At 38.2% G+C, this 21,996-nt stretch overlaps 4 protein-coding genes across 7 annotated transcripts; 2 read left to right on the top strand and 2 right to left on the bottom strand.

The window, feature by feature from the left end:
* The first annotated feature begins 125 nt into the window (after nucleotides 1-125).
* Nucleotides 126-8,493, top strand: stk17b (serine/threonine kinase 17b (apoptosis-inducing)). Its single transcript, XM_052566354.1, has 7 exons — nucleotides 126-912; nucleotides 3,278-3,490; nucleotides 3,579-3,717; nucleotides 3,822-3,948; nucleotides 4,076-4,124; nucleotides 4,849-5,028; nucleotides 5,619-8,493. The coding sequence occupies exons 1-7, from the start codon at nucleotides 794-796 to the stop codon at nucleotides 5,854-5,856; spliced, it is 1,065 nt and encodes a 354-aa protein (XP_052422314.1). The 5' UTR covers nucleotides 126-793; the 3' UTR covers nucleotides 5,857-8,493.
* On the bottom strand, nucleotides 8,234-11,367 carry cb9h2orf69 (chromosome B9 C2orf69 homolog). The gene is given in 3 exon segments (XM_052566359.1): nucleotides 8,234-9,848; nucleotides 10,864-11,142; nucleotides 11,144-11,367. Coding segments are annotated over 3 exon segments (1,047 nt in total). The 5' UTR covers nucleotides 11,195-11,367; the 3' UTR covers nucleotides 8,234-9,131.
* On the top strand, nucleotides 11,356-16,246 carry ftcdnl1 (formiminotransferase cyclodeaminase N-terminal like 1). Of its 4 annotated transcripts, none has more exons than XM_052566355.1 (6): nucleotides 11,356-11,761; nucleotides 12,446-12,562; nucleotides 12,729-12,824; nucleotides 12,938-13,093; nucleotides 13,370-13,558; nucleotides 14,023-16,246. In XM_052566355.1, exons 1-6 carry the CDS (start codon nucleotides 11,704-11,706, stop codon nucleotides 14,457-14,459), a joined length of 1,053 nt encoding a protein of 350 aa, XP_052422315.1. In that variant the 5' UTR covers nucleotides 11,356-11,703; the 3' UTR covers nucleotides 14,460-16,246. The 4 variants fall into 4 exon arrangements, with proteins under 4 accessions (XP_052422315.1, XP_052422318.1, XP_052422316.1 ...); XM_052566358.1 differs by lacking the exon at nucleotides 11,356-11,761 and adding an exon at nucleotides 11,854-12,029; XM_052566356.1 differs by lacking the exon at nucleotides 11,356-11,761 and adding an exon at nucleotides 11,858-12,054.
* A 915-nt stretch (nucleotides 16,247-17,161) lies between these two features.
* Nucleotides 17,162-21,892, bottom strand: LOC127965530 (SOSS complex subunit B2). Its single transcript, XM_052566360.1, has 6 exons — nucleotides 20,904-21,892; nucleotides 20,531-20,669; nucleotides 20,234-20,305; nucleotides 19,337-19,421; nucleotides 18,956-19,016; nucleotides 17,162-18,687 (listed from the first exon to the last, which is right to left on the bottom strand). Exons 1-6 carry the CDS (start codon nucleotides 20,995-20,997, stop codon nucleotides 18,485-18,487), a joined length of 654 nt encoding a protein of 217 aa, XP_052422320.1. The 5' UTR covers nucleotides 20,998-21,892; the 3' UTR covers nucleotides 17,162-18,484.
* Nucleotides 21,893-21,996: the final 104 nt, after the last annotated feature.

The following is a 21,996-nucleotide window of genomic DNA, read 5'->3' as shown; positions in this document are numbered from 1 at the left end:
ATATGCATTGCTAAGAAGTTAATTTGGACTATCTATCTATCTATCTATCTATCTATCTATCTATCTATCTATCTATCTATCTATCTATCTATCTATCTATCGTACAATGGGAGAACTTCTAACGATCCTCAGATGACGACGGTGGTGACGTAGCGCTGGCATCAGAGCAGAATTTGAAACGGTGGAGCCGGTGGACAAGAGACGAATCTACGAATCGAAACATGTTTACCTCGGCATGGACTAGTTAGCAAGACAAGTATTTACTCTGCGTTCAGCTTTTTTTCAGAGTTTATAAGACAGTTTGTCCGCTGTTGTCCCCGTTAGAAGAGGAAGAGAGGGTCCGTTCTAAACTTTAGTAGAGTGATTTTGTCTTGCGTTAAACAGTGCTGTCTGTCGTTCGGTGTGTATTTTTAACAAAATGAGCAGTATCTCTTTGTACGTTCGTCTAATTAAAGGACAGAGTTTAATTTGAGAGTTTTAGTGGTATTTTTTAAAGCGCTAACTTAAAAGAGCTAATCTGCGCTAGCTGGAAGCTCTTAGCATCGGTTATCGTGTCCAAATTCAACTAAACTCACTCCACTAAAGCGACTTCATTTATTGTCAGCTCTTTCTGAGAAACCTCGAACTAAACTCTTTTACTAAAGCATTTTCGCGGTTGACTGCGAGAACAACCGTGAAGAGGCCGGAGACAGTGGGTGTTTTTTTTTTCCTGGTAGCGAGTCTTAACATGAGCAGAGTGCTGGTTAAGTTCGAGTAAGCGGTCTGCAGATTGACTGGACACTCGCTGGAGGTGATGGCTCGGAGGAGACTGGACAGTCGCAGTGGATCCTCGGCTCTGCTGTCAGAGATCCACACTCACATCTACACGGATCCTCTGGACACCGTGTTTGACATGAGCCACGTACTGGGCAGGTGTGTAAAATACTCCTCATGACCGAAAAGATGTCTTCTTTTAAGTGTTTCCATGTTTTCTTTAATGTTGTCATAAAGTGTTTATGTATGTTGATGAAGATTGGCGTGACTGCACACATGATGTTAATGTGTGTCTGTAAATATGTGTATGAACGGGATTCTGTTCGGTCGTATCTTGACATTCTTATACTAAAGTACTGGCGTGTTTAATGAAATAAAGTATCCGTCATTAGTAGTTTTAGGGAACTATAGCATGTTTTTGCAGTCTCAATTTATTGCTCTACACATCATTTAATGTCTTTGAGTAACTTGTGTTTATAGTTTGAATATGTATTATTCCAGTTTAGTATCAAATGATTCTTAATATCATTCTGCAGTAGTCAACATATGAAGTGAATTTAAAAAAAGTTTACCAAAGTTGTCCTAAGACAAGAACACATTTTGTTTTTTTAGGACAATGTTGATGAATGGTTTTGATCCACTTCAAATGTTCACTAGTGGAATATGTCAGGTGCCCAAGAAACGTTTCCTATTATTATCAACATTATAATAGGCCTATTGTTTTTGTAGAAACTGTAATTTTTTTTTTTTTTTTTTTTTTTTTCAAGACTTACTAATGAATGGAATATTTAATATACACATCTTAATTGTCACTTTTAATCAACTTAATACATCATTGCTTTATAAAATGTAGTTATTTCGTCTCATTGGGTATGTGCAATGCATGCAGTTGTAATATTTACAGCATCATTACCAATAAGGGAAGATTAATGGTCCCAAATCATAAGGCAACATATGAACGGTCGGAAAGATGTGTTCCTGGTTTATTTTGTTTATTTTTTCACAGAGTGAGTAGGACTGAAGGTTGTCTGGAGTATGGAGTCTGTCCTGCTCCGCTATTCAGGATGGGAAAGCCCTTGCTCATTGAACTGTGACTAATATGTGTGTGTGTGTGTGTGTGTGTGTGTGTGTGTGTCTGCTAAACCACTACACCATGGCTTTGGATTTTGCAGGAAGGAAACCCATGTGGGAACCAGAGCCAGTTTTGTACTGTGCTGTAGATTGTACTGTGAATACTGAGAAAGAGGAAGTGACATTGGTCTCTTCCTCTTTCTCTCACACCATTTGCATACAACCATATTCAGATTTTTTTTATGCTGCTGGCTGTGTTTTTTAACAGGAAACTATTGCACAGTTCACTTACAGTTTTTATTCAGTTTGGTGTGAAGATGTTGTGTTGTTTGTTTCTGTGGAAACAAAGTAATAAATATGACAGTAAATACGTTAATTGTTAATTGGTTTTATGAGATGACAACACGCAAAGTTGTTAAAATAGAGCAGTTTCGTTTTGAGACCATAAGAATGGGGTTTGTTGGTGTTTACTTGCATTGGAAAATACCTTGAAATGTCAGGGATTTTTCCCTGGTCTGGGAGAGTCACAGAAATTATTAAATGCAAAGAAGTAATGGAAAATCAGTATTGATTCTATTCATACGCAGGGTTTTCATTATCATATTGATATACGTAATTCAAAAAATTTGAGGTCTGGGTTTTTTTAATGAAATAAACAGCTACTTCTAGCAAAAGTGACAGTAAATACATTTTAATGTTACAAAGGATTTCAAATAAATGCAGTTTTTCTGAACTTTCCAATCATAAAAGAACCCTGAAAAAAGTGTCATGGTTTCCACAAAACATTAATAATTAGAACAAATGTAGCTCAAATCAGCATATTAAAATTATTTAGAAAGGATATGATACTAAAGATTGGGGTAATGGTTGTATTATATTACAATTGACTGAAATAGAAAACAGTTGTGATATTAATACAATATTACAGTTTTTAGAGGTATTTTTTTTATAGCTTGGTTAGTACATAAGTCGGCCAAACCTTTGATAGGTAGAATATACTTTGTTACAGTTTTGATTTTGACTTTGATTCGGATCCAATATCTACATGGACACAGGTTGTGTGGTATACAGCACAGTATGATACATAATGTATTATAATAAAATCTGTTTACAGTCTGGTCCAAAGAATTGTGGCATGGATTTGATTATATGCTTTATATCCTGATGTCTCACCTGTTCATGTTGTGACAGTAATTGCAGTTTTTAGAGTAAAGACTGGACCACATCAGTCATCTAGCCTGATATTAAGCTGTGAGAACATCTAATGGAGGGTTTGAATCATTTAATAACTATCTGTGTCAGTAAGAGCTTTAGTGTGAATGAGAGAACTGCTTTAGGTGTGACTGATTGGATGCAAACGGTGACATCTTTAAAGGGCATTAAAACATTTCCTCCATTATACTAATTTTATTCTTTCTCAATATTTTTTTCTGTTTCTGTTTGTCTCCCTCAGGGGGAAGTTTGCAGTGGTGAAGAGGTGTGAGGAAAAGGCCACGGGGAAAGTCTTCGCTGCAAAGTTCATCAAGAAGCGGCGACGAGGTCGCGACTGCAGAGCGGAGGTGATTCATGAGATCGCTGTTTTAGAGGCGGCAAAGAACAACCCTCGTGTGGTGAACCTGCACTCGGTGTATGAGACCGATCATGACCTGGTTCTAATGCTGGAATAGTGAGTGCCACATAATCTGTACGCCCAGTATACAGAACAATCGTTGAGCTCAGTACTAAGAATAACTGTGATTGTGTTTGTGCACCAGTGCGGCGGGTGGCGAGATATTTGACCACTGTGTGTCAGAGGAGCTGCTGCCCGAAGATCAGATCATCCGTCTGATCCGACAGATGCTTGAGGGAGTTCACCTGCTGCACCATAGCAGCGTGGTCCACCTGGACTTAAAGGTCAGATGCACGGCTGCCTTCAACACCTAACACCAACAATCTATACTTCTTCTAAAATACATTAGTTTTATTTATTATTGAGTCAATGTTTTTCTTTCATTCAGCCCCAGAATATTCTCCTGACAAGTCTGAGTCCATTGGGGGATATAAAGATAGTGGATTTTGGCTTGGCCCGCAGGCTGGGCTCTTCTGGGGAGCTCAGAGAGATTCTGGGAACCCCTGAGTATGTAGGTAAGGTTTATTCAGTGCCATTCATCTTCAGATTCACACAAATGTCTGTATTCATGGGCTCATCACAACAGAAGAGTTTCATGCTCGGTGAACATTTTTGTTTATTTTGTTTTAATGCTATATCCAGCCCCTGAGATCTTGAACTATGAACCGATCACCACAGCAACAGACCTCTGGTGAGTCTTAATCTTTTTCATCAGGTGTTTCAATAGACAGGGTTCCCACAGGGTCATATCCAGACCTGGAAAAGTCATGGGACATTAATACAGTTGTAGAAGGTCATGGAAATTTCACTGGTCATAAGACAGTTTTCTGTTCATAATGATAGTTCATGGAAAACTCTGGATGTAGTGAAAAGTCTGGCCATCACATGCTCTGTTCTGCAAAGTAAAGGAACAATATATACTACTGTTCAAAAGTTTGTGTCAGTAAAATATTTATAAATGCAGGAAGGATCCATGGCTGTATTTAAAAATAAAGTAAAATTATAAAACATCATTAAAAACATTATTATTGTGAAATATTATTGCAATTTTGAAAAGATTTTTTAAAATGTAATTTATTCCTGTGATGGTAAATCTGAATTGTCAGCATCATTACTCCAGTCTTCAGTGTCACAAAATCCTTCAGAAGTCATTCTACATGCTGCTTTGGTGCTCAAAAACATTTCTTATTAACATCAATGTTGCTTAATTTTATTAATATGAGCTAGAATGCGGTAAGCTAAAATGTGCTTTGAAACCATCTAAGACCAGCATGATCAAAAGCAGCTGAGGCAGCAGCAAGATGGTCTGATACTAGAGGCAAAACACTTTGTGCTAACAAGAGATATTTCATGCTTGGTGTCATATGTTGTTGTTAAAGCTGGTTTTTAACTGATTGTGTGTCTGTTGAAATCAGGAGTGTGGGCGTGATCGCCTATATGCTGGTGACAGGAGAGTCTCCATTCGCTGGCGAGGATAAACAGGAGACCTTCCTCAATGTATCCCAGGTGAACGTGGACTACAGCAGAGAGGTTTTCTCAAGAGTTTCTGAACTGGCTGTCGACTTCATCCGGAAACTGCTGGTCAAAGCACCAGAGTGAGTCTGATTTTAGACAGTTAGAGGAAGTGAAGCTTGTTTGCCAAGCTCAGTGCTGCGCAATATAATGAACGCTACTGCTTCTAGATGAAGAGTCATATGATAAGTGCTTTGGGAAACTCCTTCAGAGCGGTTATTATTCAGGGTCATTCCATTTTATTATGCATAACACAGTTTCAGAAATGAAGTCATTTCAATAGGCTTACAAATTAACTTGTCCAATGATCACTCTTATATGGCTCAAAGTACTTCCTGGATATTGACTTTCCCCATTGCCTTAGATTGTATAGCTATTGGTTATCACAAAGTATAAAGTCCAGGTTTCATTTTCTTTTAATTTGTCTTCAGACATTCACACATTTGCAGAAAACATTTAAGCCTGTAAGCAACTGAGATTAAATGAGGTCAGACTGTTAAGCAAAATTGGCAGGAAAAAGTTTGGTATAATAGATTTCCACTTGCTGTTATCAACTAATTCATGTACTTTGATGTTATTATTACTCTTTACTGTTTCAGCATAATAGTATCAGAATGTTTTCCATTCAGCCACATCTCAAAGTCCTTTTGTGAATTCTCCTCTGCTTTATCAGGGATCGTCCCAGTGCAGCCGATTGTATGACCCATCCCTGGCTGTGGCTCCATTATCCAGGTTCTGATCCGATCCCCATGACCCCACGCACTCCCCGGGAAAGGAGTTACGGTGGCAAGTGGTCCGCGCCACCCGAGGATCCCGAAGACAAAGAGAACATTCTGGACTCGCCGCACACCAAGAGGTTTCGTTTTGAGGAAGACATGTCAGCCACCGGCGACGGTGACCACTTGTGCTGATCCAAAAGGGAGACACACTCAATAGCATTTTGTTCCTTGTTGTTGGCCCCCACACAGCACCAGCAAACACGCTTCTGTCCTAATGCTGTTTTCAACATCCTCTGGCCAACAAAAAGGGCCAAATCTAGTGTAACGTTAAAGAGTGAGAATCTAAATATCTATGTTGCTGTCCTGTCTCAAGATGCCTTTTCCTGCCATCTTCGGGTTTTAAATTATTCATTTAAATATTTTAATTGCCATTCAGTATCGATTGAATTTTCTGCTGATCTCAACACTATTTCTATTACTGCACTTAAGGGATTTTCAACAATAAGGGATTTGAAAAAGACCGTTTTCTGCTTTGCGTCTCAACATCAGAAAGAGTTTGTATGATTCGACTCTGTTAATTGCGATGGTCTCTGTTAAAAAGGTTCAGTGCAGGAATGCTCTCGGTGTATTGGTGCGTGTTTTGTCTTGCATCCTCAACTTCTCGTGGCATTGACACATTCGTGGGCTCCATAAAAATGTGACTCAACTCAAACACGCACAACACACCCTCTGGATTACACAAATATGTGTTTGTATTGGTCACCGAACTTCCTCCCTGATAATGACTAAAGAAATGCAGGAAAGCACTTAAACCCGCTATTGTATGCGTTTGTGTCACTAAAATAAGAGAAAATATTTGTAACCGCTTTAAATTGAGTAAATCATCTGTATCTGTTTTAAAATTATCTTTGTTTTAAATATTTCCTTTTTTATTGCCAATTTATTGCATAATAAACTATTATTAAGCAAGATTCTAGCATGGCAGGCGCCTAATATCTCAGTGCCTGTGATGGTTTATGGTTTATACATGATCTTGAAATGACAGTTTTTATCTATGCACCGATTTGAGGTAACTCAGGGTTTTTGTTGCCTTGTTTTGTACAGGAGTTTCTAAACTAATGCTATTAACTGATGGAGGGTTCAGCCTTGTTCTCAGGGTTAGCTGTAACTGCACAGTTTACCAGTGTATATTTCTCCAGTGCCTTTGTGTGCATTTTTGATTTCTATGCTTGAACCGAGCAACCTGACTTGATCTTCTGTATTACTGGCGCAGCACATTAATGTGGATATATTCTTGTTAATGTTTATCCTGTTTTAATTGACATACTGGGACACCCTTTAGACTGATGGCCTGTTGTGTTTAAAGTAAATTATTTCTATGTGCTTTTGGTTATGGAGATGTATATGTATTCAGTGGGATTTAGAAAGGAGAACCGTGTTAAAAGCTATATTTATGGTCTTGGATTAGGTAGGGCATGAAAGGATGGGTTATCAAAGTTGGCTGTTATTGTCAAAATGATATGCTTATGTTCGGATAGTGAAGCATATTTGGTTGTGATGAAGGTACATGGTGTGAATTCTGGAAGGAAGGCAATGAATGTTAGAATATTGTGGTGGAAAGGCTTCTGCACATAAGAAAGTGTGTAGTAATGAAACAAATACAACTAGATCAGCTTAAGGTGTATTGGTGTAATATTTAGTTGAGTGGCTGTTAGAACTGGAAATGTAAGTATTGCAGAATTCTTAAGGTCGAGCCCTTTCTCCTTTCTCCTTTTAAAGAGGTGTGAAGAGCTCATGTGTGTTTGCGTGCTCAGGGCCTTACGCTTTCCCAGAGATGTCACCAGTCTGCAATCATAATAGAGCTATTGTCTCCTAAGATGAGAGGCTCTTGTCACGGTCGTGTGCTGGCTGTGTGACATCATCTTAAAGAAAAACTTGAATCTATTCCTTGCCTGGGAAACAGCCTCAATAATGTTTAAGGGCCATGAGGTATTTGATGCTGGAATTCAATAGAGAATAGACTGGGCTTTGGAGAGCATTTCTGAGCAGTCACTGTGGTATTTGCAGAAAGCTTGTGACGAACTTTCTCGATTTTCTTTCTATCTAAGGCAGGATTAAACTTAAAACTGATAATTGTAGATATTTCATTTCATCATGAAAACTGTGTATTTTGAGTTCTGTGTACCAGAATAAATGATGCTCAAATGATTTACACAAATTATAATAAAGCCATTGACAGTCGAGTGTTGTAAAGGATGTACCCTTAAAATAGACTTTGTATGTTGTTGATTAATGACTCATAACATTTTCAATTTTTTTTGTAAAATGAGACATCCCTCATACAACACCATCGATTTATTTAAAATTTCCTAGCTCTGGCATGCGTCATCTGGCCATTTTTCCCCTCATATTTTCCATGAGAATAATACAAATGTATATGTATGTACTGTATGTGCATTTGATGTTGTAACTTTCCCTCAAACTCATTTTATGTCAACTTGAGACGCATTATTTAAATTAGTACTTAAAAATATATATAATTATTATTTCTAAATAAACAGATCACTCAAACATTTCAACATTTTTATTGAGTCACATCAGCCTGGAATGACTATGAAGCAGGAAGTACATTCATCGCATTACATTGAGGATATTGCAAAAAAACCACGTTCAAACAAGAGAACGAGCCAAATAAAGTGCGCCACCTACAGTCTTCTGAGATTCAATACTGGAATCGTTTAAAATGCTAACCATCAAGCAGTCTATTAAGCATTTCACTAACGTCAGTAAATAAAATATTTTAAATTATTATTATTATTTTTTTTTCCATCTAACCAAAAATATATTCTGTACATTTGATTCTAATGGAAGATCCTTGGATTTTTGTATTTGATAAATAAAATTTAACACCAAATATTAAACATGAACGTCTGATAAATCCACTGATGAAAGACTATAAGCATAAGCAGGCTGCTTAAGGAAATACTTTTTTTTCTTTTCTTTCAAAAGTATCCATAATTAATAATGGATACATACTTGAATAAAAATCCATGCTTTTTAATTTAACAACATAAATGTATTAATAAGCATTTTCAGATTTCTCTTGAGGTTTTTTTTCTATGCTGTGGGAAATGAGAGCCCTTTGAATATAAGGGAGGTGATGATTTTACAAGCATATCTGCATTCCAAACAGACTATGTAAAAGAAATATCATACTTTATCAGACAGAGCTGATGTAGTTAGATGCAACAGGCAATGAATAAGGCTTAATGTCAGGCAGTTAAAAGTTTTTCAAGGTTGGTCATTAAGCTTCAGTCTTCTCTTGTATTTTATGAGTGTTTTGTTGGCAGCATACAGTTATTCTTTCAAAGCCTAGAAACTCAAAGCTCTTGACTAACTGATATATCATCTACTCTGATAAGAATACATTCCATGTTAAGACTTGTGAGAGCACAGATCGAGAAGAGTCAGAATTCCTGAATCACCCGGAAGTGATTCTCGATGGATGCTGGCTCATCCTCAAAATGTAGTTTCTGGCTAAGACAAGCGCCCAGATCCTCCAGAGTCTTTATAAAGCTGCGGTGCTCTCGCCCAACCCATGCCCTCATTGGGTCACATACCTCATATGGAGTGACATGGGCGTGGATAGCCACCCCGCTGGAGGCCAGCTCACCCAGAGCACACTTATCGGTCACCCATGTCTCACTGCCCCCAGGGTGTCCTCCGTCCAGCCAGTACATATCTGAAACGCTATCCAAAAACAGCCTCAGTTCTGGATTTGCTCGAGCTCCAGCCAGCTCATACACTATCTGATTGAGAACAACACATCCTTTACTGAAGCCCACTATGGTGAGGGTGAAACCTGCAGGCAGGGGAACAGGGGTGGATGTACCACTAAGAGGGGGTAAGGGGTTTGAGAGGCCAGCCCGCTGCATGCTGTGACCCAGGAGTGCCCTCAGGTGGCGAACGGCTCCGTAGTCTGGAGAATGTTCTGGTGCTCCAAATAGGTTGCTCTCTACAAAGTTCTGATAGCAGCTGAACTTATGTAGGTACATTTGGGATGCGCGGATGACCCAGATATTGCAGCCAGGGAAACGTTTACCCAGGATGAGGGCGACACGCTCCAGACTCCAGGACATCCATGGGGTAGCATCAGGCTGGAGGGCCATTTCCTGCTGAAAGTTCTGCATGGTGGATGAGAATGAGAAAGTTGCATATGAAAAGGAGATGAATAGTCAAGTTTAACAAACTGAGTCCTAGCAGTCCTATATATATATATATATATAAATAAACACTTTGAAGCAAAATCACTGTACCAAAGTATTTATGACTTTTCTGGTCATTCATAATTTCTGTTTTATTTTTAGATTGCTTTTTCTGAAAATTTAGAGAGCCATTTCTCACCGATTAAAATTGTACAGCTGCACCCGAACATAATGAGAATTTTTATTTAATATAGCAATTTCCATGACTTCAGAAAATCGACCAATTTCTGTACATTTAAAATTTCTGTGTACACAATTCAGGTATAATTAAGTTTCTACTAACATTCTTCTAGAACAAAATAGCAGGACTTAATGTACATGTCTTTTCATTAATCTGAAAAAGAAAAAAAAAAAGTTCCACCATAGCAATAACTTAAATTTTAAAATATATTAAAATAGAAAACAATTATTTTAAGTTGTTGTGTTTCGCAGTGTTACTTTATTACTTTATTTATTTATATACATTTTTTTGTAAATACAGTCTTGGTGAGCATAACATTTATTTTATTTTTTTCCCCTCCGAAACATTACCAATCATTTTTTACGTTATCTTTTTTCTCAAAATAAAGGCTTAACCAGAATATAAACTTGGAAAATACTGTGCTTAAAGAAACAGTGAAATATGAGCATCACTTCAAGTCTAAAGGATTTCAGAAATCCCCAGTAACCTGTCTTGAAGTGGTGTGCATATGTGCGATAACTAAGCAGACTTCTGCAGTATGTGTCCTTAGCCTGTTTCAATGTCTCTAATGAAAAACTAAATATAGATCCAACCCGAAGCTAAACTGCTATAGGCATATTTTGGATCAAATCAAAAACGGTGTAAACAGTATCTAATTCCTGACAGTGTTGAGGTCTTTCCCAAGACATTGTTGATTACAAAGGCCATCTAAAGCAGGGCATGCAGTCAGTGGTACTGATGACATGCACCAACCTGAATGTCTCCAGGAAAGAAGACTACGTGATTGTTGCCTTTCTGCAGGTCCTCTGTTTCGTTGTCGCATGTTCCCTGTGTTCCCCTGGCAGGTCTTAGGAGCAGAACGTCATTTACGCGGTTCTGATCGTAACCGGGGACTGAAGTCAGGCGGCGGAGCGCGGGCGCAGCAGCGGAGGTCCCGGGCCCGCACAGCCCCGCCGCGGCACTCATCTTCTTCGCTATAGCAGCTAGCGATAAACAAGCCACAACTGATCGGATACTTCCCATAAGATAAAGGATTATGTAGCGGCGACTGCGCGACCTGGAGCAGCATGAAGACTGGAACCATCACTGCAAAACCAGAGCAAAGAATAACGCCCCATGATCCGAACTAATCCAATGGGCATTCAGACGCCAAACTTGAAGCTTAAAATAAACCAAAAGTTTCAGGATAATGAAATATGTTTGGTGTATAATTTGCTCATATTAAACGCCGCCGAGTTCGGGAGCGTCAAACTGTGACGCCGGTGCGCATGCGCGGAGTCCGGGCGCGTTCATGAACAGCGGAAGCGCTGATACATAACGCATTTGGATTGACTGCTTGAATAGAACACTGTAGTGTTCTAATTCGGCACAGTTATGTTTAATCTACTGTCCAAAAAGACATTATTTTTAAACTTCAGGAGGCGGAATCTTGCCAGGAGTCCTGACTCTTGTCGGTTCGATCGGTTCTTTTGAACAATTCGCGTCAAACAAACGGTTTCAGCGATTTACAATATGCGTCATATTGTCTCTTATATGGCAAGAAACATTACAGGCTCTAATGTTCTACAGGCACTATTTTATTAGTTTTTTTTTATGCTGTATGTTTCAATTTGCTGCAACCATTGTTCAGCTAATAAAACCCTAATAAAAGGTAAATTTGAACCCAAAAATTTTACTTAAATTAATTGTATTATATCTTTGTTAAAATCGTTTAAATATAATTATATTCATAAACGACTTGTTTGAGTGCGTTTTATTTATTTATATTTTTCCGTTCAGACAGTTTTTTTTAAAACGGTTCAACTGATTTTTTGAACAGTTTCGACTCAATAGAACGATTCGTTCATGATTCGGACGTTAGCGGAAACAGCTGCTGGGAGCAAGAGCATGTGAGCTGTTCTGGAGTTGCACGCCTTCAAGTAACATATTGTCCGTGAAAAACAAGTACGAAGTGTGATTGTCAGTCAGTTAAGAAAAAAAATATCTGTAAATTATCTACTCTGCCTCATTGTAGTAGCTACGGGCATGCTAAACTTTGGACTATTACTGTTGGACAGAAACTGATCAATAGTCACAGTGTTGTCCAGCGTTTATCAACTTAGAAGACACTTCAAACGTCAAAGTAAATTTCGTCGTGAAGATTAAAAAACAAAACAAATAGAACTCAAATGCTCATGACATTTCTGTCAACTAATTAAACATATCCCAACTTTATCTGTTAAACATTAATGAGTGTTGTTAAGGAAGGTTATGAAGTGTTACGTCCCTGAGTTGACTGAGAACCTGGTTTGGTCTGTGGGCCAGTAAAGGTTTAAAGTATTTCTGCTTTCTTGAGGGATGTCCTGTTCTGCTGTGGGGCGACGGCTGGTTGCATGTCTCCTAAACATCTCAGAAGCTCGGAGAAGAGACCTGGTGGAGACGGTGGCTAGATCAGCCATCACTGACACACTTGGTGAGACCATGCATGCATGGTTTATATTGAAGAAAATTAGCCATTCATTTCTTTAAGATGGATTCAAAATTGTAATTAAACTATATTTAAAGTCATTGGGAATATTTTTGTTCCATGCCATTGCACTGAGTTGATGACAAAACTGTCTGGATCTGTCCTTCAAAAGGAACAAAGCGTGAAGGCATCACAGTGCTTAACATCTTCAATGATGTCGACTACAACCGCTCTGTCATTACTATTGTTGCAAGCATTGACCTAATAAGTGAGTTGCCTGCTCTTCCTTCCTAGATTTTTTAATAAATGTCCAGTTGCGAGAACAGTTGCTTTGTTACTAATTGTATCAAAGAGGCTATTCTTTATTGTCATCCATTTTAGGGGAGGCTGTATTGTCAGCTTGTGAGCGTGCATGCTCTCTGATTGACATGAATGTCCATGAGGGCATCCACCCGTGTATGGGTGCAGTGGATCTGGTGCCTCTCTATCCTCTGGGGGAGGAGGTGGGCCTTGAGGAATGTGGAAAAGAGGCCCAGGGTATGTGGCCATGCATGTAAATAAGACATTTAAATGTGTTTTCTGAATCTCCAGGTTGCAAGGTATAAAAACAGTTACAATGTAGTCTTAAAGTATACATAAAATAGAAGAAAACCGCACAAACATCATTAGTTATTTTGGGGTGAACATTGCATATTGATAGGGATCTATTATTATTATTTGAAGAATTTAGATTTGTGTCAGTGTCAATATGTCAAGTGATTTTTATTATATGTACCTTAAAGTGTTACACTGCTGTTTTCTTTCTTTGTGTAGCTTTAGCCACGGCTCTAACGGAACGAGTCACGGGCACCAGTGTCTTTTTGTTTGGATGGGCTGATTCTCCTCAGCGACGAGGTCTGGCTAAGAGGAGGAAGGAGATTGGCTGGTTCAAAAAGGTCTTTGATATGTCAACCATCCAGCCAGATTTAGGTCCACAGCCCACAAGGAAATATGGTGTGACAGGTAACTTTAAAACCTACAATTATAAAATATCGAACATAAATGAAACATTAAGGTCGATTTTGCATCACAATAAATGAATAGACCACAAAATTTGGGTTCCAGAAGTAAAAATCTAACGTTTTTCCAAGAATGGGACAAGTTTGTAATATATAGTATATTTTTTTGTTGCAACTATCAGCATGATTTCATTAAAACTAATATAAAAAAACTTTGAAAAATTCTACATAACAAAATAATACTATTAAATAGCTTAATTCCAAGTGATTGGACTATTGTTTATATTTGGGTATACATTAATAGTTTGCAATATGTGTTTTGTAAAAAGATATGATTGCTTTTTGATTAACAGGTTTAATTCAGGCCTTTTTGACCATATTGACCGAACGATCCATTTAAGAGTGTTTCGGTTATCTGAATTACTATTCAAACCCTCACTAAAAAAATAACATTTATCTAATCTGCAGGTGTTGGAGCCTGCCCCTATGTCATGAACTGTAATGTGACCATTGATACCCAAGATCTGGCCGTGGGCCGAATTGTGGCTTCTGCAATCCGTGAATCCAGTCCTGGCGGTATCCCTGGAGTTCAGGTCATGGCTCTACCACATGAAGGTGCTGTGGAGATCGCTTGTAATGTAGAGAGCGTTCAAGGTGGGCCTTCGCCTTCATGTTATGGTGAGGAAAAATGGCCAAGGTTTACCATTGGAGGGCAAAACTTCTGTCATGCTCCAGCCTCACTAATCACGTCACGAGTAGCAGAACTGGCTAGACAGCATGGAGTGGCCATCAAGGGTACGGCCCTGGTGGGCTTCACCCCATGTGAGTGCCAGAGACTGGCAGAGGGAGCACTCTCAAATGGCATTGGAGAGTTCTGGAAAGAGCTGCAGCGTGTGCACATGTGAACAAGCCAAAAGCTTTCACCTCTGTGCTAAATTGCAGACTAATCAATGGTTAATTAGAGGGTATTAATTGAGTCATCAACAACTTACCTATTTGTTTACAAGAACAGTGCTTAAAGGTATATTTTAGCCAAAAATTACAAATCTTTCATTATTTACACACGCTCATGTCACTCCAACGCCTATGTGTCTTATTGTCCTTCTGTGAAACACAAAAAAGAATTGTAGGAACAGTGGTAGCCATAAACTACACATTGTGTAGACAAAAACACTGGGACATTTTTCCAAATATCTCCTTTAGAGTTCTACAGAAGAAAGTAATGCAGGTATGGAATGACATGAGGGTAAGTGAGTGATGACTGGATTTTCATTTAGTAGTCTTCATTAATAATATTAATTTGGTTACAGTGTGAATTTCAGCTTTCAATTAACTATCATCTTATAAAAGCCTGAATAATGATTTATCAAATGCTTCGGGTCAGTTTATGTTGATGAAAAAAGCCCACATTCTGGGTGTAATTTAGTTTTGATCAAATAGGACAAGCATAGTCATTCTTAGGGTGCCTTATATGTTAATGGGTAACGTAATTATTACTTGTTTGGAATATATTTTTAATTCCTAAATTTGCAGCAGTTCTGTGTGTGAATGTAAAGGTTTTAATGCCATCATTTGGGATCATTAACCGTACTTATTCATCACATGATGTTCTGCTCATAGGTGTATATAATTATACAAAGGGTAATTAGGCCAGGGCAGTTTGAGGAATCCTCTCCTATTGCTCACATACTAAATTACACATACTGTTACAAAAATGCATTGGAAGAATATCAAGGCTGGCAAGTACAGACAGCAACAGGAACTCTTATTTCACAAGTTGCTAAAGATTGACTTCAGTGATATTTTTCAGAGGAACAAGAATTCCGCTAAACATGTTTTGAAAACATTCACACAAGTTTGTGCTTGACTGAGCTGATTATAAAACCTAAGCATGGGATTCCTGACATTATATTATTGCTTCCATCTGGAAGAGAAATATACTGTCAAAGATAGTTTTATGCAAAAAGACGGTCAAATTAAATGTAATGTGGTGCTTTAAACACAAGATTCCATCTGTTTTTTTTTTCTCACCTGTAAACATTTCACTTGTGCTGCACCAGTGTTGTCAAATATCAAAAACTATCTAGATGGCACAGAAAATAGTAATGGGGACAGAAATCACTAACTACATTAGTGATGAGTTCAGGCAGTCCACATTTGGAACATATTAAAATAAAAATGGCACACTCCAAGCAGCTGCAAAACTATTACTGAAGCCACAGTTTTGATTTTATGGAGTTGGATTGCCGTGACCAGGGGCCTGTACCATGATGGTAGCTGAACAAATTCAGAGTTAAAGGATTACCAAACCTCTCCAATCCACCTTTGTTGGTACCATGATGCTGTTCATCAACTTTCTTTGTCAACTCAGGCTTTGATCCTGAGTTTGTGGAGCGTGTGCACATGAATGTGTGACATCACTGGCGAACGGCCAATCACGAGCTTTGCAACACAAAGCAAGCTTGATTTACCTGGTGGGAGAGACCCAGCGAGATTCTAAACTGAAGGTTAAAGGTTTTGCTAAAGGTTAAGAGATTGAAGAATATGGCAAATTTAAACCTCATATGAAATATGAAGGAGGACAAATAAAATAAATAATCTTGCTCTATCGGTGCAGTGACGTGAAACTTGTTAACTTAGTTTATACATTCAAAAATATATAGTGATAGAGCCTCGAACATATAAGGTGAGATTTTTTATTTTTTTTTAAAGTGCAATCTATCGATACTACAGTTTATTTATATTACATGATCTTTATACATTAATATTTATTTTAAATAAATGATTTATAATAACTGTTAACCTAAAATTGATTGTATGTAAAATATAATTATAATATGAATCACAATAATTATATAAATCATAAAATTACTCAGTAATTATTATTAAAGCCAGACTTCTATTTTTTTTTATTTTTGAGTAATAATGACCTTTAATTTGGAGCAAGATAAACTGGAGTGACTTTGTGTAAGACGTGTCACTTCTCTAACATCTAATTGGTCCAACTTCAGTTTGCTTCAGCAGGTTAGTGACTTTGGCAATGAATGCCGCTAAAAGCCAAGCCACTTACGTGGTACCTAAAACCCAGGATTGGTGCAAATTAACCTGAAACTTACATGGCTAGCCCGCTAATCTAGCTTCATGGTACAGGTCCCTGGTTTATATAATGATATAAATTCCCATGTGACCCTGGACCACAAAACCAGTCTTAAGTTGCTGGGGTAGATTTCTAGCAATAGCCAAAAAATACATTGTATGGGTCAAGATTATAATTTTTTGTTTTATGCCAAAAATCATTAAGATATTGAGTAAAGATCATGTTCCATGAAGATATATTGTGAATTTTCTACTGTAAATAAAACCGTAATTTTTGATTACTAATATGCATTGCTAATAACTTCACTTGGACATCTTTTAAAGCTGATTTTCTCATTATTTAGATTTTTTGCACCCTCAGATTCAAGATTTTCAAATAGTTGTATCTCGTCCAAATATTGCCCTATCCAAACAAACCATACATCTATTAAAAAAAAAAAAAAAGTACACTTAAGACTGCTTTTGTGGTCCAGGGTCACGTATAAGATACATACATCAACAACACCATACATCAAAATTGTACAACCTGTAATCAGGTATCAATGCTGTAATGCACTGATGTTAATCCTATTTAAAGTTCAGGAGATTTCAAACACACACATGCGCAATGTAGTACATGCTTAAATCGCAAGCATGAATCACAAAGTAAATTAACACCATCATAAAGAAACTCACCAAGCCACCAACACAAAAATGGAGTGCATTTTACACTTAATCCAGCTGTTTTTCTTGACAGTAAACCCCTGACTCATATTTTAATAGTGCTGATAAACTAACCACAATCACATGATCTGGCAAAAAATTATCAATGAAAAGCAATGCTATTAAATTTTCGTATTAGACCAGATCTTAATACAGTCATATCGCACAATCCATATTTAAGGAAATCAATGGATCTGGGTCCTACATTGGCACTGGAAATATAAAAACACCCAGTAACATACTTTACCTGGCAGCTTGATTATATATAGTTCTGCCATCATTCTCTCAGCAGAAAAAAGTTGGGTGCTAGACCGCAAAATGGGGAAAAATTAAGTCCTATCAGGGTCTAACTTTTAAGACAGAAATGTTAAACATTCTACCCCGTGCACAAGCAACACTACTGAGCTTACTGAAATAAAACATGTAGCTGCAGATGTAACATTAAATGTCTGTATAACAAAACATACACAAGTGTAACAGTATAAGAATATTTCGGTGTAGTCACATTGCACTCTATAAAAGGCAATGGTCTTATTCAATGTACATGCCACTCAAAAGATCAAGTAGAACAATTGCATCCACAGGGATTAATTTCAGAATATTTTGTTCTTGATTTATTCCTAATTAAATAATCCTAAGTGTTCAATCAAACCATCACCTTTCCTTACACATGGTCACTTCTGGTAATTTTTTTGGCCAAAGGTATGAGTAGAATCCATATAATCGTCAGTCACTTTGAAGTTCACTAACCAATTTGCAACAGCAGTTAATAATTCCTGAATCACATGACAATGCATTCACTATAAATTAAAAGAAGAAAGTGCATTGAGTGTTCAAGTAGGGTGTATAGTTCAACACATTTAGGGAAAGGAAATAAACGGTGGGCCACTGAACCAGCACTCAATGGGCAAAGAGAAGAGTGTGCCAACTGTAACAAGTTGAATTCTTACCTTTCATTATAAACAATCATACTATGCAAATATTGCCAAATGACAAAGCAAAAAGCACATGTGGTAAAACAATAGCATTGAACCTCGTATCTCTTGCTTGGCAGTATTGGTTTGCGTATTGAATAGATAGTTTTTGGAGGGATTTTACGAAGGAGTGGGAAGATGGAAATGGTTTTGCAGTCTCATCTCTTTGAAACCCTTCTTGGGTCCCTGCCATTGCTAATGGTAACTGTGGGTTTGGGTGGAGCAGGGGGTCCTCCTGCAGTTACTGGGGGTGGTCCATTGCCTGGAACACGCCCATTTGGTCTTCCTGGAGCCCCAAAATTGGGTTCTCGAGGCACAGGTGCAGCACTGTTATTGGGAAATACTAGCACAGTACCATTTCCTGTTGGACAAAGAGTTCAAGAACGTGACAGACTTAACATAAGAGACACCATGATAAGAGTTACAGCTGTTAGTCTAGTTGCATAATTAAGTAGACATTTATCAAAAGCAACTTACAGTACGCCAACGGTAGGTACAAAAAGGAGTGGGATCTAATTTCTAACATTCGTTAGCAGATCAGATTCCAAACATAAAGCTACGACTAATAAAATCAGCATTGGTTACCTTAGTAGGACTGACTGCAAGAAGCACTAGCCATATTTGCTTACCTGTCTGCGCAGGAGTACCTGCATTTTGATTTGGTGGAGAATTTCCCCGCTGTTCTTTGCCCTATTGAGAGGATGAGAGATAAGACACCATTGTGTTGACTTTAGTCAAAAACCAACACCTCCTGTTATGCAGTTTAATGGCTCAATATTTGACTGTGCAGCAGAAGTCAAACCAAATATGTTTGCTTCTGCATAAATTACTTCTACATTCCAATTTATTTGTTCCAAACAAAGACTTTGAAATGAGGTAGAATAAAAAACAAGCAATGTTTTTCCATAATAACTAAAGCAAATTTATGCTTGCAAATAACTAAAAGGAAGTACTCATTGAGGCATTACACTGGAGGTGCCATTTTGCATAAACAGGAAGACTGCACTCACCGTCTTGTTCTGCTGGTTAGCTTGTGCTAGCAGCTCTGGATTTGGTTCACTGAAATTAGGAACCTCAGAATACACCATACAGAACCTGTGAAAAACAATAAAATATAAAATATGCTTCTAATGACTTTGCATTTAAACGATTGCCTTTGGTAGTAGAGACTTGCATTCAAGGTGAACGTTATCGGTTAATGTATTCCCAGAGAATCAAGCATGACCTTGGCATTGCTGGTGCCATGCTCTCCTGTTTAAGCTACAGAAACACTTACAAAAAGTGATTCAAGGCTAGGTTTCCATATAACAAATGTTTGTGTGCGTGTGTAGAGAGAGAGAATTTCATGTGATGATCAAGGAGACAACGGCTGAAATGACCAGTGCTCTCACCTTTTGCCTAGTACATCTGCAATGTTTATGATCATAACTACCATTAAATTTGAGTAAAAGTATAAAATCCAAACTTCTCTCACTACCGTCCAGGGGTCTGGAATAATGCTCCTGGAGGGCCACTTAATTGGCTTTAAATTGGGTTGAAACTAAAAACTGAAAGTCACTCTCCAAGAACAAGACAGGACACACATGCTATTGACATTTCCATTAATTTCCCAGGCTTGGAAAGCAAGAATATTAAAACTGAGAATTAAGGATTCCCATGACCATGGAAAACCCCAGATTTTGACCATTTACTGATCACTCCAAACAATTGCTTAAAGAAATCATGCAATTTATTGATTCATCATCAGTCACTAGATTTTGGAACCAACACAAGGGTTAATCACCATTTCAATGAATCTGTCAAGTGGACATGGTTATTGCCCAGTGCTGATAAATCATAAAATGATGAACGTGGCAAGTGATTAGATTGCACTTTATATATTGTGAGAGGCAATATTTAATACTCACTCTCCTATTTTCTGTAAGTCTCCTCCCCTTCCAGTGTACAGTGTGAGGCACCCCTTCCACATCGAAGCATACCTAGCCAGAAACATAGACATATTGAAGTTAAAACAAACATATCTGAATGCACTAGGTCCATAAGCCTTAATTCATATTTATTTATCCCTTGTACACGGTTACCACTTGCATCACTGTTATTGATGCGGAGCATTCTAGAGCACTTTGAGTATGACAACCACACAAGGGGTTTAAAGCAGCTAAGGTCTAAAAGAACTACACAGACAGACAGGAGGTGATTCGTACCCTCTCGTGAGGCGGATGATGTCCCCGGGCTGGATGAGGCTGCCCAGCTCATCCCACACAGAGATGGCGATGCTGCCGCTCTTATCCGCCACCCTGCACGAGCGCACCTCGTGCCCGTCCTTTGTCTTCGTCACCCGACCTGCGCGTGCACAGGAAAGTTCAGTCAAATCTCAGCTTTAACAAAACTACTAAAAACACACAAATTATTGCGTTACACGACGGCAGACGCATGAAAACCCAAAGATACAAGAACAGAGCAACAGTGAGGTCGAGCGCAACGTTAGACATGTTAATCATGAACGTTAGCACGGAGGAATTAGCTACTCTCGTGCTAATAAACGGTCGCGAGGGGCACAGCTGTGAATCCACTTACCGATTTCCAAAACTATAAAGACGATATTAAGGTTTTTCGATCCGGCCTTTACATCTTTAATCAACATCACAGCTTCGTTGGAGATAATCGACATTTCTGAGGGCTGAGGTGGAGGCTAGCACACCGGCTAGCGAAAACACAGCACTGTGAGAGGATTTCTTGATCTAAAGCTAAATCTGTGCTATGAGTGGGTTCTTATATTTGCCAAATAAACTTCACTTGGCAAATAAACTTGGTTTACAAGACCGTTTTGTAAAGGCTGGTGTGTTTCTAGCGTAACATTTGAGGCAGTTGGTTTTCACACTTCAACATCGAGCTAAAGGAAAGAAAGTAAAGGGGGAAATAATTTCCTCCTCCACTATTAAAACTACTCGTATGAAACACTCAATTCGTTTTCCAGACAGATATTTTAGACTTCATCCTTTCCTAAACCTAAAGAAAAAAAAACGACTCCAAAACTTCACTTCCAAGTCCGTCTTTGCTCAAAATGTCTAACAGCATCCAGATTGGTTTATACTGAGTCACGGTCTTTCTGTTAAACTACACTATCAGTACACGACGTCAAGTTAACAAATAGCTGTTAAAGTGGACGTTTCTTTACATAAACTTGCCGGTTATGTTGCGGGTTACGTTCAAAAGCGTGTCAGTGAGTTCAGTCACACACACTGCCAGTCAAACTGAACACTAACGCCTCTTCCACACGAAAACCATTAATCTGGTGTCTAAACGACATTTAAAGGCAAAAGCGACGAGAGTCGATCTAAATCGGATGTCAGCCGAGATAACTTTAGCTGCCTAACTTTAATGTGCGTTATGAGCACTTCGAAACTTCCTCATGGCCTTTAAAATCTATATAATTATTGAATGTTTTCTACATGTGTAGCACAGCGAGCTTACTAGGAAAAATAATATATATTCATATATTAAAAAAATAAAAATCTCTATTTTCACAGCGCTATCTGTATCTCCCTAACTAACAAAGCGTCTGGTCTGCTCCAGACAGCGTGTGTTCGGTTCTTTAAATTCTACCGGATGTACCATCTTACTGTTCCACGGGGGTGTTCAAAGATGTGTAAGGTTCGTTAAATACACA

This window comes from Carassius gibelio, chromosome B9 (assembly GCF_023724105.1).
Source record: "Carassius gibelio isolate Cgi1373 ecotype wild population from Czech Republic chromosome B9, carGib1.2-hapl.c, whole genome shotgun sequence".
In the NCBI taxonomy this organism is placed as follows: Eukaryota; Metazoa; Chordata; class Actinopteri; order Cypriniformes; family Cyprinidae; genus Carassius; species Carassius gibelio.
This window is presented reverse-complemented; position numbering and strand designations above follow the sequence as displayed.

Bases quoted from the DNA above. Each gene is read 5' to 3' on its own strand.
- stk17b (XM_052566354.1), top strand. From the start codon at position 794: ATGGCTCGGAGGAGACTGGACAGTCGCAGTGGATCCTCGGCTCTGCTG. The intron at 3,491-3,578 runs GTGAGTGCCACA...TTTGTGCACCAG, and splicing joins CTGGTTCTAATGCTGGAATA to TGCGGCGGGTGGCGAGATAT. The intron at 3,949-4,075 runs GTAAGGTTTATT...TGCTATATCCAG, and splicing joins GGGAACCCCTGAGTATGTAG to CCCCTGAGATCTTGAACTAT.
- ftcdnl1 (XM_052566355.1), top strand. From the start codon at position 11,704: ATGCTGTATGTTTCAATTTGCTGCAACCATTGTTCAGCTAATAAAACC. The intron at 11,762-12,445 runs GTAAATTTGAAC...TGCTTTCTTGAG, and splicing joins TAATAAAACCCTAATAAAAG to GGATGTCCTGTTCTGCTGTG. The intron at 12,563-12,728 runs GTGAGACCATGC...GTCCTTCAAAAG, and splicing joins AGCCATCACTGACACACTTG to GAACAAAGCGTGAAGGCATC.
- LOC127965530 (XM_052566360.1), bottom strand. From the start codon at position 20,997: ATGTCGATTATCTCCAACGAAGCTGTGATGTTGATTAAAGATGTAAAG. The intron at 20,670-20,903 runs GTAAGTGGATTC...GTGCACGCGCAG, and splicing joins CTTTATAGTTTTGGAAATCG to GTCGGGTGACGAAGACAAAG. The intron at 18,688-18,955 runs GTAAGCAAATAT...TTTGTCCAACAG, and splicing joins AGGTACTCCTGCGCAGACAG to GAAATGGTACTGTGCTAGTA.